Here is a 19,692-nt window from a genome sequence, read left to right as displayed (position 1 = left end):
ACGGCGGCTGGGCCGAAACAGAAGTCCGCATGGAACCTATTGCCTCGGACGACGCAGAGACGCGTGAGATCTCGGCCGAGATCATGTGGGAGTCTTTTGCCCTCGAATGCTGCCACGGCATCCGCGTGGATGTATCTGCGAGACCGCAGGCGCTTCTCCAAGTTGCCTGCATGGGCTTGTTCTGCTGCCCGGATTAGCAGATCAGCCATGGTAGTTTACGTCTAGAAAAAAAAGCAAAACGATGGCGCCTGTTTTATCAAGTTGTGTCGTAAGGAGCTGAGAGGGGCAGGATAGGATGTACGATGAAAGAGGCGTGGTGTTGGAGGTGAGATCGAGGGTGGAAAGAAGTACTTAGTCGAGCACAGGGGGGTAGAAGTCAAAAACAACCCCCATTGTAATTGATGTCTGCGTGGTTGCGCCGTCGCATGTTGCATCCATCGTAGCTAACAGCCGGGAGTATTGCCATCAACTTCCCAGAGACTCTCGGTTCATTCATCTGGCGAGTTTCTCGTGCAGACTCATTTCGGAGTGTGCCAAGTTGGGCGGTGCACTTTTGCAGGTCGGTCTGGAACCGAGGCTATCCCAATCAGGTCGTCGTGTGTTCGAATCATTTCCGTTTCCCATTCTACGCCAACTCTTTCGTTGAGTATTTGAACTTATCTCGAGTCTTGCTCAATGTCCCTGCTCATTGTATTGGCGTATAAGACGTGTATACACACCACTTCAACCTGAAAGTCTTGGTATCATAGGCTTTTTTTGCATGAGCTCTCCGGGCTGCGGCACACTATGTTGCAGCCATTCACTATTGCTTCTCTTTCCATTCCTCTTTTAGCTAAACAGCAGTTTCAGATAACCCGCTGGTTGGGTCCTAGTCTCTCTTTCCACACTGATTACTATCCTATTCTTACATAATTCTTAATCTCAAGATGCTGTTCAAGCTCGAAAGAGCACTGTTTGGTGTCGACTGGCTGGTGCCCAGAAGCTCTGCTCTCGAGTTTAGACTTGGCATCGACGTCGAAGTCATCCCTGCAGACGTTGTAGGCCAGCTAGACCTATCCGACCATCAAGTCACCGATTTGATCCTGCAACAATGGCAAAGGCAAATGACAGAGCGACTGCCCAGCTGCTAAAGCCATGTCCCACGCCCTGCACGACCCCAAAAGCTGGCATGTTTACGAAGACGCTGCCCGCGTCACCCTCTGCAACGACATGATGTTGCCGGGCTTTTGCTGTATACACCCAGATCCAGGATGCCTCGACCAAAACAGCAATCAGAGCGTGTACAGCTAACTGTGTCTCGGTTACGGGCCCAACAAAACGATACATATATGCCTTGTCCTGCTCTTCCGTTGACCAGCTCGTTGTCCGAGAACCCGTAAAGACATAATCCAAGGACAGCACACCATCCAACTCAAATGCGGTCAATTGAATCCTCACAGCCTCGCGTCAGTTGCAGAGTCACTTTAGGGCTGTCAAACAGTCCTATACCAACGACACTATCAAGCTCTGCCTGGTTGAAGTGTTTTTTTGTTTCTTTCTACGTGTGTGATTCATTAATCATGACGTGGAAAAAGTGCTGCCCGGCGCGCAGCACTCAATTCCAGTACAGTTAGCTGTATAAGCGTTATGCTTTTATGGATGGTTTTGCATATATAAATGGGCCTTGCCCAGGTACTCAATTCTCGGCTCAAGCTTGCCTCAGTCTCATAATGGCAACAGCTCCAGCCAGCCGCCTAAAAGGGATGGGAAGTCGATGCGATAAATGTGGTTTTCTTTTTTTGGGGCCCAAACGTCTTTTTTCCCGCTATGAAGTGGGTCTGATTATGTCATTCTGCAATACCAACCCAATCCCAACACCGAATGAAGCCATTTCGCTAAGGCCTTTCTCCACGTCACCCAGTCAACCCGCCTGCAGCGACCAGCACCGCACTGTAAACAGCCGTCGACCTGCTCACACCAACAACCTGGACGGGTAGATACCCTACTTACCCTACATGATACATGATACTACCTCCATTAAGTGAACGTATCTTCATCCCAACGTACTTTCGACATCATCGTCATCGCGATTCATGCAAGCTGCCTCGAGCACCAGGCCCCGAAGCAGATACTAACCAACATCTTCCAAGTCGTACTCTGCATGAGAGACATCATTCGACAAACACAGCAACACTGCCTTCACAATGGCCGACAGCGCCGAACAACCCTCCTCGCCGGGCGGGCCACTCAGCCCAATGACCCCTGACCGCGCGAACCAGAAGCAACAAGCCCGAAACCTCTTCACATCCCCTCGCAGCAGCCCCGGCGGCCGCGAGAGCTCCGTCCACGACAAGATCTCCCAGTTCAACAGTCTTGCCATGCAGTCCAAAACCCTCGAGCGCAAGACCGCCGATGCTGCCCTCAAGCGTGCCATGCTTGGTCGCGAAGAGGCTGAGACGGAGATGCGTCGGTACCGCGACGAGTCAAAGGTTCTGCGGGTTCAGCTGGAGAAGGGCAAAGAGCGGGAGCAGCGCGTGAGCGAGCGACTCGAGACCGTTATGGTGAGCTTTCTCCCACAGCCGAGAGGTAATTCTTCTAGCTAACATCTGTCCAAGGAACAATACGGCCGCGCAAAAGAAACATATGCCCATACGAAAGCCGCTTGGGAGAAGGAGATCAAGCTTGCGCGCAAAAAGACCTTCAAGAACGAATCAACCATCATCAAGCTCCAAGAAGAGCTCAAGGCCGCCCGCGAGGGTTGGCGGAGCGTCTCTGATAATCTCGATGCCGAGAAGCTGCGCTCCAAGGCCCGTGAGGAGGAGGCTTTCCAAGCTCGCTACCAGATGGTCGGCATGGAGCAGGAGCTCGGGGAGGCCTTCGAGCGCATCAAGCTGCTTGAGCAGGAGCGTGATGCCTTCAAGACCCTGGCCAAGGAGGAGGAAGTTGCCCGTATAGCCGCCGAGGGTCGCATCCCGCTACCTAAGACGGTCGACGCCGCACCCGACGACGAGTTTGCATCACCCAAGAAGAAGGCACCGCGCTTTTCGCTTTCGACGGTTGACATTGTCTCATCCGCCGCAAGCGAAGAGGAAATTGAGCAGCTCAACCTTCAAGTTTCCTGGGAGCGCCAACGTGCGGATCGTGCCCACGAGCTTATCGATTTCTTAAAGGCTGAGTGCGAACTGCAGTGCTGTCCCTGCGCTAAATCTCACAAGAGGCAAAGCCTGCGTTCTCCGAGGCAAAGCTTGACTTCTCCAAGAAGTGTGATGTCGCCGCGTCGGAGGCTGATGCCACCGGCTGAAATTGCCGATGCCAGTGATTTGGTCATCTTGCAAGGGCGCCGAGAGTCGCTTCAGAGCCAGTCATCCTTGAGGACATCCCAGAGCCCCGCGGTTGACCACGATAGGTTGAAGAAGTCCGACGCTCACAGAAGGTCAAGGGATGAGCGACGGAGCACCATATTCTGCGCCCGTGAAGGTATCTTCAGGACTGTGTCGCAGCAGGAAGCCGACGAAATCGAAGCCCAAAGGGAGACGGAGACTCAAGAGCACGAATCCAGCGTGGAGTCTCCCAACGAGCCCCCTACACCGCTCGACGCTCCTCCAAGATTCTCGCGCACGCCTTCTCTCGATCCGCCGGCCTTTGCCGTCCTCGCCCAGGAGCGCATGTCACTAGCATCCCTCCTCAACGCTCCCCATGGTGGTGCCGATGGCGAAGTCCACACCGCACCTCTCCCCTCGATCCCAACCATGCCCGATACTGAGGCACGCCCAAAGCTGTTCTCTTCGAGAAGCCCCTCACCGGCCCCCGAGGATACCGTCCGCCCACACACCGCGGCAGCTTTCTACACCAAGACGACAACGACAACCGTCCCCATCCGCGACGACAAGCCGCGTCCCGCGCCGAAAATCGAGCGTGGCCGCACGCCCTCAGGGGGTGACTGCCACATGTCCTTCGACATCAACAACCCCGCCATGACCCCGACCATGACCCGGGAGGAGGCCCTGGCCCGCATTCGCGAACGGCGTGGACGCGCCCGCTCCATCGCGCAGGGCACAGCGACACCCCGTAAGAAGATGATCGAGGGTGCCGGAGAGCGGCGAGATGTTAGCGCCCCCGCTGGTCAGCCGGTCCCCAAGGCGAAGGCATAGAGTCCTTTATTGCCCAGGGCGGGCTCACTTTACGGCGCGGAGAATCTTGGACCGCATGAGGATGTCGGTTCATCTGATTCTGATGATGGAGTCACCTTGTCCCAGCCAGTCAACGGGCGCGGCGTGGTGCGAAATCGGCTTTGGAGGCTCACCAGGGATGCGTTCGCTCGCGGCTCGTCTAGGTGGTCGACACGTACATAATAGAGACGCGCAAAACGACACGAAAGGGGGCGTTCCGGTTGGCGGGAAAGGCATGGGAGCTTCCCACGGGGCCAGGAGTTTTTTTTTCTTCCTGATTTTTGGACTTGTTCTATTGTATTCGTTCGGCCGGCAAACACCCCCGTCTGCATAGTCACGGCGTTTCTTACTTCGGATTTGGAAAGGGGAAACGGTCTCCCGGAAAGGGATTTGAATTTGTTTTTTCTCATGAGGAGTTTGGATTACCCCTTACCGATTCAGAGTATACAATAACGGCCTTGTTTTGTGTTCTTGTATCATGATAAAAATAATGGAGGGTTTGAGGAGTGGGTGGCGAGTATTCGAGTATTATTTCCAATGCGTAATTAATCGTTTCTTGTTCAAATCTTGTTGTCCTGTTCTTGCTCTGCTACCACTACCCGTTTTAAGACGCTTCCTTTTGCTCACTGCTTTCTTCCACTGTAAACACTAGACGGCCCGCTGGGCGTAAAATCTCTCGCGAGAGGAGTTTAATGAGAACGATAACAAGCCGTAAGATCATTGTCGACTTTAGCATGGCGTTATGCATGGGTCAAGATAGCTACCAATGGATGCAAATGACCAAAAAAAGTACATGGATATCCTCCTCGCCGTAAATGCCACAATGGTACCGATCTCCTTCTTATACAAACATGTGAGCCGTGGTATAGGTATGTACAGCAATATCAAAAGTCGTGATGTCGTGCAGTATGTGGTACTTGTCTCCCCACTGCTGTCGCTTCCCAAAAAAAGAAGTGTTCAAAACAATCCGCCAAACATTCCAAACCAACAGGTAATGCATGGCCCGGGACGGGTTCTTCTCGTCAGATCAGGTCAAGAATCCCCTAGCTGCATTCCTTGCATTCTCCGAGCTATATGCGTCGAGTTTGACAGCCACGAGCACGCATTCGACGAAGCTCTTGCCACCGCGGGACCCCTGGATCTTAAGCCTCCACTGGCCCGTCCGCACCACCCACTCCTCACCCCCCAGTGCCGCTTGTCCGCCGGCCGCATGGCCGAGCGAGTCGACCCGTCTCCGTTTGCGCGAGTTCGGCTGGAACGCCGAGGACGCTGTCGGCGACTCGATCCCACCGCCTTGGCCAGTACTCGAAGCTGCGGAACCAGGATGCGCGAATTGAAAGTCGTCGGCGTCAAAAGTGTGCGGCTTGCCGTCCAGCATGATGGATGTCTCGGCATCGATGGACACGCGGACGAGGTCCTCGCTCAAAGGCGTATGGCCGGGCGTCGGCGGCTGGCTACCCGCGCCACCTGAGGCCATCAGCAGACCCAGGGGTTGCGTCGTTGGCGGTAGATTCAGCTTCGTTGCAACGACCTCGAATAGGCGTGCCACACGGGCACGGGTGTCCCTGAAGAACTCGGCGCGGATGGAGCCGGATTGGAAGTGGATGCGGGTGCTCTCTCCGCTGATTTCGAGTACGAGCTCTGCCGCGCGGTCGTCGACATAGGGGCGCGCATAGTTGACCCAGCCAGTCAAATGATCGCCGGGGGAAGCCGAGACTTCAGCCCCGACACTGATGCCGCTTTTGAGAATGTCCTCCAACCGCAAGACAATCTCCTCGCGGCGCCGACCCTGGTTGTAGCTGATGTGATGTGGTATGAGTTTCTGTTCCAGGCCCTTGAAGTTGAAGTACCGGCAGTCTCGCAGCAACTCGGCACGGTGCGTCTCATTGCGAATCGTGACGGGGTAACCACGTAAGAGGTGCAGGATTTCGGCAAATGTCTCTGCAGACCGATTAGGGACGGACGGTGGCAGGATGGACGGGGGTCGGAGGAGGCCTTCCCGTGCCAGGCCGGGGAACAGGTCTTCAGGGTTGGAGAAGAAGACGGCGAAGCCGAGGGAGAAGAAGTTGGGTGAGTTGCCAGGATCGGTGAAGATGTCGCGGGGTATTTGAAACTCGCGGTGGCCAATAGAGATGAATATTGACTCTTCGTAGAGTTGTGATATCAGCTTGGGTACTGCAGCAGGTGTTAGTGTCCTTCTCAGAGCAGCATTGGTTGGGCCATATGATAGCCAGCAGCCGTCATAGCGAACGTACAGCTGTAGAACTGAGCATCGGCAAAGAGCCGCACAAAGTGTGTCCCGTCTCGTGGCTTAACATGGTAACCCTGGAGGTGGAGGGAGATGTCGGCGAAGGTCTGGGGATCGCGGTCGATGTAGAGGGTACGGATGGCGCTGGAGAGGTCCTCGCCCGTTTCGTGTGCCTTTTTGATCTGGCAGTAGAAGTATTGGGAGAAGTAGGACGGCGCTGGAGGGACGTTAGCACATGGGCAAGGATGAATGACATCCGTCTCGGGGCGCAAACGAGAGCTACGAGAGCTACAGGAGCCTTTGGCGGGTCGCGGCTTCTGACGGATGCCGACCGACTGGATAGGGTGGGAACGGCAAGGATCGCAAACGTACCATCGGACGAAATGGAGGCGCCTGAAAGCTTGAACAGCTCGGAACCTATCTGAATAGGGAAGACGCGCTCGTGGGGAAGAATATGCGGAATATTGGCGACGTTGGCCTCGTCGCGCGGGGCCGGACTCCTCGAGGGATGCTGGGATCTGGCGTTGGCGACCGACATGTCGGCGGCTGGTATGCTATGGCGATCAAGCTGCTGTTGCTGGACCATCGACGGTTGGATATTATGTTGCTGCTGGTTGTCTACAATCTTAACAGGCCGTGGATGCGCCAAGATCAACCAGTTTGGCGGGACTGTACTACTCGGAAGTAAAGCTGGCAAGGGGCCTGCCTGTTGACCTAGCACCGCGTTGCTGAACCACAGGCCAAAGCATGAGCATCGGGTGGCATAACCCAGACGACCACGAGGGGCAGGAGGGGCCGCGGATGGAGTGTGTTCGGTGAAAGATGGCTACCCGCGATACGGCAATTTACGCGGAAGTAAGGTCTGAACGCAGCGCTGCGATTCGCTCGTTCACGTTCCGCGACCGGGATTGCAGCTCAACAGCGCGAAGACCAGGGCGGGCAAGTTCGACGTGGGTTGAAATTTGTCCAAGCCGCAAACGCGCAACTCCGCCCTGTGTCTAGGAGATTAGAGATGGCGTTGCGGAATCAACGTGGCTGGTAAGCAATGGATGGCGGAAAGGCGAATCCCGGCTTGGAGCAAGGTCGGGGCGGGACAAGGTCGAATGGATTGGAAGTTCATACGTAGTACGAGGTGATGACTTTTTTTCCCTTTTGCTTAAGGTCTTTATCGAGGTTGGACGCCGTTATTCCCGATGCATATATGCTGCTAAGCCCCGCTGGGTGCTCTGTCATCGCCAGACGTTCGGAGCTTCCGTGTCGCTAAGCTCGCCGTAGCGGCTCCAGCCACCACTAAGCGAGGAACAATCGCTGCTTTGGTCTAGTCGCTCCTGCTGTCTGCAGCTGCTGGCGGAGCAGGTGCAGCTATAGCTTAAGGCTTCGCAGCTCCTCCCGCCTTACTATGTACAGACATACAGAGTACTATGTAAGTAACCCTCCCTCCTCGCTCCCCCTCCTCGTCCTCCTCCCACCTCTGCCGTCTCCCGGAGATGACGTTGAATCCATCGCCCGAAACCACCTTCCATCATTGGGTCCTTTGGCGCGGTGGCTGCTCAGCCCGGCCGGTGGTTGTCCTCTTTCTCGAACTGACATGGGCGTGGAAGCAATACTAGGCAAGACAAACGCGGTAGGCCTTGCATCTGCAAGTCTCGACAGACGAGGGTGCCGTCTCCTGCAAGGGGTGTTTTCAAAAGCAAGTCTCCAGAAGCCGCCGCCGCCACGAATTGGTTGACTACACAGGGCCACTGGAGATTACCGTCTGCCGGCACATGCCGGACAGCAACGATGGATGGCGACTAGTCTACCTCGGGACCTTGCTGCTCCAGAATGGCCGCAATACACACATGCCGGGCCGTGAGACGCTCGTTCGATGCCAGATTCGGAGATTGTCAAGCGGCAAGAAGAAGGACGACTTTGCTGAGTGTCACTGTCGTTGCCGCTTTCTAACATGCTGCTATGCGGGCGTGAAGCTGCATTGATATCTGACGTGGTCGATACTCCGCCCGCACCAACTAGATGGTACCGAAGCAACGACTGCCTCCATCCCGGCAACACCGGACCGAATATGAACTTTCGCGACACCGTGGAGCGTTTCCGTGCAAAGACGAATGGAGCTACATCATCTTTTCTACGCCGGGCCGACTGACATACTGCTGCCCTGTTCTAGGGCTAGCCGATGGCCACACCTTGAAGGATTGTTAAAATCATACGTATTACTCGCCCGCGCAACCCATTCCCTCGCCTCCCCAAAGTTCGCCTAGGCCGACATGGAATACCTGCACAGTACAGGCCACATGCCGCATGGACAGAATAGGAATGGCCATTTTGTTCCTCGGTGCCACGGAACCTACTGCACGTCGGTCAATCGCCACAGCCCACTCCGCCTTGCTCCGTTGCACCCAAATGCCCCCCAGCTTTACACAGCTGCAGCGCCATCCCGACTCGTCGGCCGAGTTGCGGAGGATTCCTGGTCTTGGGCGCGTGCAGAGAGGCAGGGACGCTATGCAATCATTCCGGAGCCCGCTCATTGGCCCAGAGCCGGAATCTGGAACCGCCCTCACATTTCGTTCCGAGGTAACACGAGAGGTTCTGTATACGAACCCGATGCCGCAACCGACGTTGTGGCACGTGCAAGGTTCGAGGTTCGAGGTTCGAGGTTCGATTTCGTCCGAAGTCTCGGGGCGCGTCAGTGCATTTGCCTTTCCCCAAAGGAACAATGCCCGGAGCCGACGTACGAACCTCCCGCTGTGATATGGGTCCCCAAATGGGGCTGTGACACTGAATCTGAGGGGACCCTCGTGGGGGCCTACTTTATTGCGACCAAATGTCGTGCTGGTCTGTTTCAAGGCCTTACTGTAGCAGTGTATGTGGTGTACCTCGTGCAGAGCGAGGGGGTGCTTCCTCGTTGTCGGCACGCGTCCCTGATATCCGGTCGACCGGGCATACTGGAGACAAACCATGTAATTACCGCCGATGGTGGCCCCAACTGCTGGTGGCCCTGGTTCCGCCATGCCAGAGACCGTCCCAGCCGATTCGGCAGCAATGAGATTGTCTGAGCACGGCCGAGACTCTCTCCCTCCCCCTCCCTTCATTTCTCTCTCTATCTCTCTCTCCTCTGCCTCCTCAGCGATACTAGCTAGTTTCCTCGAGAGCGATTGGTGGTACCAAACCAGACACACATTGGAGAACTCGGGGGAATCTCGATCGTCGGACCAGATCGGGCAGATTTACTCCCGTCTCCTGTCTTAACAAAGGGCTGCTAATCCACGGAGCCGACGTACCTTATTTGCCCCTGGGAACTGCCAAAAATGAAACCCATCCCCAGATCCAGACATGCCATCACACCGGTGGCCGTTTCGGGGAGCATTCGAGAGTGCCATGTAGGATTGATCGGCCGCGAGCCCTGGCTAGCACCGGGCTAGAGCCTGAAGGGTCATGGACGCTCTCTCAAGACAGAAACAGGCGAGGCCGAAATTGACGTTGGGATTTTGCCCTGCATGCACAGCCTGTATCGCGGGGCAGAAATATTTTTTTGGAGCCCAAGGACACGCGATGTTCTTGCAGCTAAAACTGTCGTCGGGTTGAAGAGAGAATTGGATGTGGATCTTGGATTGATCGTCTCAGGGCCCTCTCTTTGTGTGGGATGAGGGAGGGAAGATGCCGTCCCAGAGCGTATCACCATTTTGTACGTGCCCTAGTGCCTTGCGATGGTAGTCTGGAAAACTGGAACACGCGCACATGGCTACGGACACACTCGGGGGGTTCGATATTGCAGCCGGCCAAGCAAAGGCAATTGGGGGCCAGGGGATAATTGGCAATCGGTGGACAGATCGTCGAAGAGATTGGTGAGGGAAGCTTGGCTCGTCGGGCGGTTGGTTGGGACAGTAGGCCAAAGGGAGCCAAGCGCTAGGCGAGACTCGCACTGGGGGGTTTGTTCCCTTCTTTTTTTTCTTCTCTTTTCTTGCAGAAAAAGGCTTAGTGACAATGTCGTCGGCCGCCCTCAAACTCACGCTTACACACTTGGTTGCTTAGGTGAGCATCATGTCATGGTCTCGGACGCATTACATCCAAGGTTGCACCTGCCAGTGAAGGGCGGTATAGTTTAGACTACGCTATCCTCGAGATCTCATACGGGGGAGCGAACGTGGTAGGCAGGATGTATGTATCCTTACACGCAGGTGCAGATGCAGATGCGGGAATGTAGGTGAGCAGGCTTCGGACTAGACTCCGAAAGCCCAAGTGATCGGCGTCGAGGCTGAGGGCATGACGCTCACTCACGACACATGGTCGACCCCGTCCGGACGCACACATACATGTGTACCATGTATACATACACACTCATTCTTGATCGACTAGATTTGGCTTTTTGATTCTGCAACACTCGAGATCTCCGGATGCAAGGCAAGGCAAGGCAAGGCAGAAGATGCACACAGCAGAAACCCGCGTGCTGCGGCCGGCGCATAAACAGGGCACAAGCCTACCCGACATGTCGCCAGACACTGCGCGCCGCAAACGCGAAAGGCAGGGGAGAGGCAGCTAGCTTCCGGCCGGGGCGGGCAAATGCTGGAGACAGGTATAGGTGTCACTATTCTTGTATTTTTGGACCGTGTGGTCGTGTCATGGCGCACCGGTTATCTTGCGATGATTAGCTGCACTATCGTCACCCTTGCACGACCTCTTACACTACATGACAGACGTGTTGGAGGAGGATGAGCAGGTCCAGGTCAAGGTCAAAGTGGCGAAGGGGGGGGGGGGGGGTTGCCCGGGTTATTTTTCGGCCCCGAGACGGAAATTCGTCGTCGAGGGCATAGTGTACGCACCTCCGCAATCGTCATTTATCTCAGTCTGCTATCAGTGAAATTAATTGTCATGAACGGGCGGACTTTGGGCTTGTCTCTTTTGATTTTATTTTATTTTTTTCTGCTTGGGAGATTTTTCACTGACACGGTGCAGCAGAGGGCCCCACCGCGAGCCACGCCGTGCCCACCCTTTCCCACTTCATCTTGGCCTTGCCTCCTTCAAACCCTGAAAACGATTGTTTGATCTTCCTGCTCTGCACCTTCGGACGGCGGGGACAGCTCGTGGTAGACGAAGCTTGAGTGGATCGAAGCGTGCCATGTAGAATCCAAGCTCTGGCCCAGTCAAGACAGACCCGCCGGGCCACGGGGACTGTGGGTTTATCTTTACTTAGTGTACGGAGTACACTACGGATACATCCACACTACCTACAGTAATTGGTCCTGGGGAGGGGGAGATCTTCGTCTTTGCCTTGAACATCACGTGGTTGGTTTCCGTTTTCTTGTTTCTCTTGCTCCCTTTTCCCTCCTTTTTCTTTTTCTTCGTTATTTTATAATTTGTCAAGGGGGGGGGGGAGGCAATGTCTCTGACCTGGAATGCTTGGAGCGGACCGTTCCCGAGGCAGGCTAGGTATGAAGGCATCTGCTGGGACGGGGCATTTGAATGGCCTCACAGATATTTGAATGCTTGGTTTTACACGTAAAAAAACAACTCGAAAAAAAAACCATCTGCCTCTAACTCTCTCTTTCTCCCTCTCTCGCTCTCGCTTTACCTGTGTTCGGATAGGTGCCACACCTTTAGCCTGGGCTCCTAGCACCCATCGCCAACCCACACGTGTGCCGTCCTGTTATGTGTAATGTAAAAAATAGGTACGTACCGAAGCTGCCGACAACATGCATCTCCTCTCTCGGCCGCCGCCCGGCCGCCCGCTTCACTCTACTATTCCGTGGCCCGTACTGATATTGCATTCATACTACTCTCTACTCGTACGGGTCCTCTGACAGCGTCCGGGTACATGATTGCATGTTTTACTTTTATTCTTTTCTCATTGCTTGTCGGTACGTGCTCTCCCACATACACGAACACGAGTCTTTGGGCGCACATACTATACTCGCTCACACACGCACGTACACTTCTGGAATTATACACCGAAGGCAGCAACATTAAGACATCAAGATGCCCAATGCAAAAAGAGAAAACCGAATTTTTCCGGGGTCCACTCAGGCGCTAAGCGAAGACTCCAGGTTCCGTAGATCTGTGGCAGTAGTAGTAAGCAGAGCATCAGCAGAGCAAACCATCGTCCCCTCCCCCCCTAAAGAGGGCACGGATAATTGTTGTCGATGAAGGATGTGCTCCTACAGCAAGCAAGTAAGTACCTTGCAAGCCGCGACGAACACCTGTCGGCTCCCCGAGCTAGAACAAAGAGACACCCACCCGGGCCTTGGCCAAGCAACCTACGTAGCTTGAAATGGGATGTGGGATGTGCTCTCTTCCCGTCTCTCTCTCGTAGCCTTGTCTGTTTCCCTGGCCGTGCCTCCCAGGAAGGAATTGCAGCAGCCTGGCTTACCAACATGTCTTCACGGTAGGCAGGCAGTGTACACTATGTCAGTATACGGAAACTTCAAATTCCGGTACGGATACAGGAACCCCAGCATGGTAGCAAGGGTACCCGGCACGCCGATCCCTCATCCAGCGTCGTTCCAGGCCCTGCGGTGCCCCTCAGCCGGGCCTCACACTCTCTCTAGCGCGCTCTGCACCGCTGGGTTGTTTGGCCAGCGGCCGTCGACGAGCGAGTGTCGCATTTCCCTCGGGATGGGTTATTCTGCTCTCGCACGACTTTTTCTGCCCAGCCTCTCCGATATGCGGTTTGAATGTACCGGGAGCCCACTTGCTGGGACGGACATGCCTTCAGACCTTCCTTGTCAATCAAAGTCTGTGTCCCGTCCCCCTGTGCTGCAGAACCCATGCCGTGGCCATCCATCCATCGTGGCCTTTCACATAACGACCCGCGGCCGCCGTTTGCTCCTTGGGCCTGATGCCCGGCTCCGATGAGGACAGGATATGCTCGATGCACAGTAATCTGATCCTTTCGAACCCTCTGCCCCCCAACCCTCCCTCTTCCCATGCCCCATGCCCCATTCCCCTTCCCATCCCCAGGTCCCAGTTCTGGTTCCGGCTCTGGTTCTGGTTGTGGTTCTGGTTCTGGCTCTAATTCTGGCTCTAATTCTGGCTCGGTTCGGGTGCGTCAGCTTAAAGGCACCGAGGCCGAGGCACCACCACTGCTATGCGTATTAAGAAAGGCCTCGAGTCTGGCATTTTCCCCGCCACGGCTACGCTCTATCCGTACACTACACCACAGTCAGTCTACCGTTGTACCTTAGCATGTACCCCACAACCAGGTCTTGACCGTATCCCACCCCCTCCCCCTCCCAGTCAATCAATTAGTGATTCAGTACCCGGACACTACTATCCTTTGTCGTCGACACTATGTGTGCACTCTGCCCTGCCCTTTCCTTTACCTGACTAACTGCGTGCCGGTCTACCTTCACCCCTAGACGCCTGGAGACAAGACCTCTCCTCCAATCTGAACGCCTGGAACAACCGCCGAGAAGGGGCGTGGATCACCACCTCTTCACTAAACACACCACCTCCCCCCCCCCCATCGACCTTCTTTCACCAGTCCCACCTTTACCTCAACCTTCCAAACTTCCCGTCCCGTCCACCTCGAACCAGGCCAGACCAGGCCAGACCAGGCCTACCGTGTCCCCTGCACTTTAGACCCTTTTTTTTTTTTTTTGCCCTCTGTCGGAGTAACCTGAACCTCCAACTCCTTCACACGTTCTCTCGGCAGCTCAACCCCAGCTCTCTTACTCTCTCCCACTCAGTGAGGACACCAAGAGCCGGGTGCCAGCACACTACAGAGCAGAGCGCCACACCTCACCTCATCTCAGGCAAAGCGAGCCGTAAAGCCCACATCACCCACGCATCCTGGGGTTGGGGGATCTGGGAACCAACGGTCAGCAGAGGCCCAGCCGGAGCCACTCAGAAGGACGCCAGTCTCACCTCCAAGGTAGAGCCATCCCGGATACCTTGCCTTGTTCTTGTCGCCTACCTTGCCATCTCTACTCCGTACCTTGCCTTGCCTTGCCTTAGACGAGGCACTGGACCACACGGCACCGCACCACCGCACCACACCCCCAAAGCCCCGAGGAAGCTTGGATCATTGCAACTAGCAATCCGATCTTTTTTTTTTTTTTCCCTCGTCAAGTCTATTCTCCCCCTTCTCCTCTCTTTCCCTTCTCTCTTCACTCGCTATCCCCATCTCTTCCGGAGCTTCATCTGCTTTCATTGACGACATTCCCGTGGACCTCTTCTGGAGAAGATCAGAGACCGGCCAGGGCAGACGGCGAATCCACACCGTCTCCGTCGGTTACAGCACCGTGACGCCTGTTACTGCAACCCATTCACTCTCTCCAACGACCGCCCCCCAAAAGACCACCGCTGCTGCAATAGCTTCTTCCCTTGCCCCGTCGCTCGCTCACGTCTGCGCGCCCACGCCAAGCCCCGTCCAGTTCTCACCCGCAGTCACAGCATGTATGGCCCGCGAATGACTCGACACCGGTCAGAGTCGATATCCAGCAGCGCAAACGCAAACCAGAACCCCAGCCGTGCCCGGGGCCTTTCATGAGAAAGCAAAGGTTGGCTGACCATCGCGCCGGCCTGTAGCTGCAGCAGCTGTTGATCCTGCTACTGCGAGGAGCAGTCTTGCTGGCCTGCCTTCTTCAACCTTCCACCCGACAATCCCTTTCCGAGCTTGCAGTCTCGAAGCGTGCCGCTGCCGCCGCCGCCGCCGCTTAGCTGTGGTGTGCCCGCCGAGCGTGCTGCTCCGCGTCGTACTGTGCTCCTCGCTTCGCCTGCCCACCGCCTCCCGCTACCGCAGATATCCAACGGCGGTGCCGAACGCGGGTTTTCTGGAACTTTTGTAACACGGCACAAATGGCCGCCGCAACCACTTCTGGCCCGGACATGGGCGCGGCCACTACCACCACTACCACCACACTGCATCCCAACGCCAGTCTCGTCGCCGTTGCGCCCATGGGCTCGATATCCGGCGTCGGTCCGTTCGAGACGTCGCCATCCCAACCAGCTCCTCATCCTCTTCCTACCGCCACGCCGGTACCCATGTCTGCGTCTACATCAACCCCTGCCACACCTGCTGCTGGCGGAGCTGCCGCCTCGGCCGCCGCCGCTGCAGCAGCAGCCGCGGCATCGGCATCTCGCAGCGTCAAGAGACCGCGCCCGGTCAAGTCGTGCACCGAATGTCGCAAGCGGAAGCTGAGATGTGACCGCAACTTGCCCTGCTCGCAGTGCCAAAAGTCGCATCGCAACTGCAAATATGCCGCCGAACACGACTCATCGATGATGTCAGACGGCTCCGACGTCGAGATCGGCGACGTACAGCGTCCGCCAAAGAGGAATTGTCTGCCCGCGAACGCAACACCGGGATCGCACGCGCCGGAATCCTCGTTTGTGCCACTTCGCAATGGAGAATCGACCGCTCACTCTGCCTTGGAGGAACTTACATCGCGATTGGACCGCCTGGAGAAGCAGTTCATGATCAAGAGCCCGGCCGGCACCGAGTTCAGCGGAGCTGGTCAGCATTTGCCGCTATCACCAGAGACGATACGAGGACTGACGGTCAAGAGAGGCGCCCTACGGACACGGTTCTTTGGCCAAAGCAGCGTGCGCGTCTTGTTGAATCTGGTAACCTGCCCCGGCCCCCTCATTGTCTGCCGATTGTTGTCCTAACCCTTCTCTCCCAGTTCGATGATGCCAGGGATTTCATGGCAAACCAGTCCAGGATTGATGGCATCCGAGACACCATGTATGGCTTACACGTTCTCCACAAGAGGATCCAAGAAGAGCACCGAAAGTCCTTGTCCCCGATTTCTGTCTTTGCCGACTCGGTCATTCCGGTCCAGAAGCGCATGCATGACATTCTCCCCAAGAAAGCGGTATGCGACAGGCTGCTGGCCTCTTACATTAACACGTCCGAAACCATCTACCGAATGATTCATGTGCCCACCTTCAAGGAACAACACGAACTGTTCTGGGAGGGCAAGCTGCCGGGCGAGACGTTCCTTCCACAGCTTTTGGCTGTCTTGTCCATCGGTTCGAGATTCGAGACGAAGTCAAAGGGGCTGGGCCACGAGCGTGTTGAGGGCGTGCACATCCCCACGGCCTGCGCGCTTGTGAGATCATGGCTGGATGGTTTGAAGGGCAAACAGTTGGTTGATTTGACGACGTTGCAGACGGAGATCCTGCTAGTACACGCTCAGAGAATGACCACGCCGCGGCCGCAGGATTCGTGGGCGCAGTTGGGTTATATCGTGCGCAGGGCCATGACCATGGGCTTGCACCGCGATCCGTCCGAATTCGAACCCCGAGTGCCCGTCTTCTTTGGGGAGCTGCGGAGGAGGCTGTGGTTCACCATACTTGACATGGATTTGCATCTGTCGCTAGCATGCAACCTTGCATGCCTCGTGCGCGAGGGAGACTTTACGTGCAGGCCGCCCCGAAACCTCGACGATAGCGATCTCTTCTTTGACATGAAGGAACTACCCCCGAGCAAGCCGATCGACCAGCTCACCGACAACCAGATGCAGGTTTACGCTGCCATGACCCTGGGCGCTCGGATGCAGGTCGCCACCCTGATAAATCGCGTCGATTCGGTTCGGGACTATGGCGAAATCCTCGACGTCGGAACGAAACTCGACAGGTTTTTGGAAGACATCAACTACTTGTTCCCCCGCCATGGCATTCTGACCGAGGTCGAAAAGAGCAAGCAGTGGAGGTCCAGGGTCATTCTCGACATGCACGTCCGACGGCCCTTGTTGGCGCTTTACCGCCCATTCGCCCTAGGCATGCCAGACGCGCCACCCCAAATATCGAGGGCGTACCTGCGGTCTTCCATGGTCATTATGCGATACCTCGACGAACTCGATCCGCTCCTAACCCATTTCCAAGACATAAGCGACATGTACCACATGGTGCTGAAGAAGGACATCTTGCAGGCAGCCTTTAGCGTCTGCTTCTACATCAAAGCAGCGATCGAGTCGCAGGCCAACGGCAGCAACCTCGGAATATCTTCTACCGTGGCCGTGTCGCCAGATCCGATGGATGACGGCGTGGCGTTCAGCAGCGATACATTTGCGCTTTGGTCACCCTCCCGCTTGATCAAGACCGTCGAGAAGACGCTCAACTTGCTTACCCGCAACGTTGGCGGCAACGACCTGAAAGACATCGTCTCGCTCGCTGTCGTCCTGGCATCCGTGCAGTCCACGAACCAGGAGCAGAAGCTGCATGACATCCGACGCAGCCTTCAGGGCGTATTGGACGCCTGCAAGGCTTCCACCAACACGAACCCCGAGATGACCTTGCCTAATCCAGCCGACCCAATGGACCCCTACATGCAGACGAGAGCGCCATTCATGTTCCATTCGAATGCGTCGGCGGCTGCGGTAAGTGACTACGGCGGCTGGGTGCTGTGGGACGGGTGGGACTGGGCTGATGGGTGGTCCGCAGACTCCGGATGATCACGCGGGCTGGGATCTAGACTACTGGAATCCATTGATACCAGGCCCTTCCTAACACGCGAGGTTTGATGGCAGGATACCATCTAGAGAACCGTATATACCCAACAAGCGCTCGTGTCATGAACCATGGACGAGGCTTGCCTGGTACTATACTGATGAATACCGAGGGCAATGCTGCAGCGGTGGCACGGTGCATTGGCTCCTCTGCGGGCCGGAACGGCGATACTCGACGAGGCCGTTTAGTCCTGCCAATGCTGGGCGGCCAAGGCGTATCACATGCCAGCCCGCGTACCTAATCTGCCAACGAAGAGTGGCAGATATAATTCCCCAAGTGTACTTATGCATTCTGTGGGCGAAAGAAGGCGATACTAAGGAGAGTTAGGGTTGTCCAGACATCCCAGCAAAGGAAGAAAGCGCTAAATACTGGGTGACAAGGAGCGATCGAAAGGAAAAGTGTAAATATATTACGTTGACGATACCAACAAGCAGCGGAAGAATTCAAAAATGGAGGGCATGGATGGCGTTTGCGCAGCATGCGTTATAAATTATACAAAAAATATTCTACCGACCCCTTTCCTCTGAACCTGACAGACCACAAACCCAGAGCACGGTGACATAACCTTCCCCTACGATGCAACAACCTCTTCCAGCGGGCGAAACGACCTAGTTTGTTATGACGGGCGCCTGGCGCTTCCAGTCGTCCTTCTCGACGGCGTCGAGCATGAACCCGGCCACGCTCCGCCGCGTGATCTTCGGCAGCCAGCGTACGCCGCTGCCGTCGTCGCCAAACACCTTGACCGGCAGCGGTTCGCCCTCGACAAGCATGGGCGGCCGGACCAGGACCCAGTCGACGCCCTTACCCTCCTCGCCCGTGAGGAGCGCGTCGACGGCGTTGTGGTCGTCGAGGGTGTGCTTCATGTTGCTGTGGTCGAAGAGCACGCGGAGCGGGAAGAGCAGGCTGCCCCTGCTGGCGCCGGCGCCCTGCATGCTGTTGACGACGATCCGACGCGTCCGCGGCGAGCCCCGCATGGCTTCGAGGGCGTTGCGGACCGAGTCGCGGATGAGGGCCGCGGGCGAGTCCGGGTGAAGGGCGGCGAAGGGCGAATCGGACTGCCGGCGCGGGTTCAGGGCGACAATGACGGCGTCCGGGGCGCGGGGGGAGAGCATTGCGGCCCGGAGGTCGGGGAGGGAGAGGGGCGTGCCGGCCGCGAGGGTGAGGTTCTGGCGGGGGGCGACGGCTGAGGGGTCGCGGACGAGCGCGGTCACGGTATGGCCCCTCTCGAGGGCCTCGGCGAGGACGAGAGCGCCGTTGCGGCCTGTCGCGCCGAGGATGAGGATGTGCATCTTGCTTGGGAGGAGGGGAGGGGGCGGGTATGTAAAGGTTTGGGTTTGGTGAGCTTGAGATGGGTGAGCTTGCTTCTGAAGATGATTCCCTGCGCTGTAGATCTAGATATAGACAGAGGCTATGAATTGATGATGGTGGTGAAGGATATTGTACGCGGTTTCGAGGTGCTCTTTGCGAGGTCTTATATCCTCCTTTTTGGGTCCCCCCTCCCCTTCACGAGCTAAACCACTGCCACTATTGGATTATAAATATGCTTTTCAATCACCTATTAATATCGGCCGACATCTTCTTTGCTAGGCCGTCCAAGCTGTGCCACGACGTTTCTCGTTCATGTATCGGCCGAGAAGACAGCAGCAGGCCGAGTCTAGTCCGGCGCAAGTCAAACCCCGCCGCTAAGCCTCCCGGAGCCGAACGGGCCAACCCCCCTCCGCCCCAACCCTGCCTCACTTTTTTTCGTCTTTGCTTATTTTTACAGTAAACATGGTGCACGCTTGTAGCTATCCCCTCTCCAAATAAGTACAAAGGGAAAGGGATCCCTCTTCGTTGGAAGAGATGCGGTGG

General features: G+C 56.2%; 4 protein-coding genes across 4 annotated transcripts; 2 read left to right on the top strand and 2 right to left on the bottom strand.

Moving 5' to 3' along the window:
- Positions 1-2,183: 2,183 nt before the first annotated feature.
- Positions 2,184-4,130, top strand: EsH8_II_000303 (uncharacterized protein; the record flags this gene model as incomplete). Its single annotated transcript, XM_083263601.1, has 2 exons — positions 2,184-2,540; positions 2,595-4,130. The coding sequence occupies 2 exons, from the start codon at positions 2,184-2,186 to the stop codon at positions 4,128-4,130; spliced, it is 1,893 nt and encodes a 630-aa protein (XP_083120923.1).
- A 1,045-nt stretch (positions 4,131-5,175) lies between these two features.
- EsH8_II_000302 (activator 1 subunit 3) lies at positions 5,176-6,982 on the bottom strand (the record flags this gene model as incomplete). The annotated part of the gene is made up of 3 exons (XM_083263600.1): positions 5,176-6,323; positions 6,404-6,613; positions 6,769-6,982. 3 exons carry the CDS (start codon positions 6,980-6,982, stop codon positions 5,176-5,178), a joined length of 1,572 nt encoding a protein of 523 aa, XP_083120922.1.
- Positions 6,983-15,186: 8,204 nt separating this feature from the next.
- EsH8_II_000301 (transcription factor domain-containing protein) lies at positions 15,187-17,841 on the top strand (the record flags this gene model as incomplete). The annotated part of the gene is made up of 3 exons (XM_083263599.1): positions 15,187-15,954; positions 16,014-17,711; positions 17,776-17,841. The coding sequence occupies 3 exons, from the start codon at positions 15,187-15,189 to the stop codon at positions 17,839-17,841; spliced, it is 2,532 nt and encodes an 843-aa protein (XP_083120921.1).
- Positions 17,842-18,449: 608 nt separating this feature from the next.
- On the bottom strand, positions 18,450-19,130 carry EsH8_II_000300 (NAD(P)-dependent oxidoreductase; the record flags this gene model as incomplete). Its single annotated transcript, XM_083263598.1, has 1 exon — positions 18,450-19,130. The coding sequence occupies one exon, from the start codon at positions 19,128-19,130 to the stop codon at positions 18,450-18,452; it is 681 nt and encodes a 226-aa protein (XP_083120920.1).
- Positions 19,131-19,692: the final 562 nt, after the last annotated feature.

This window comes from Colletotrichum jinshuiense, chromosome 2, assembly GCF_051148585.1.
Source record: "Colletotrichum jinshuiense chromosome 2, complete sequence".
Taxonomy (NCBI): Eukaryota; Fungi; Ascomycota; class Sordariomycetes; order Glomerellales; family Glomerellaceae; genus Colletotrichum; species Colletotrichum jinshuiense.
This window is presented reverse-complemented; position numbering and strand designations above follow the sequence as displayed.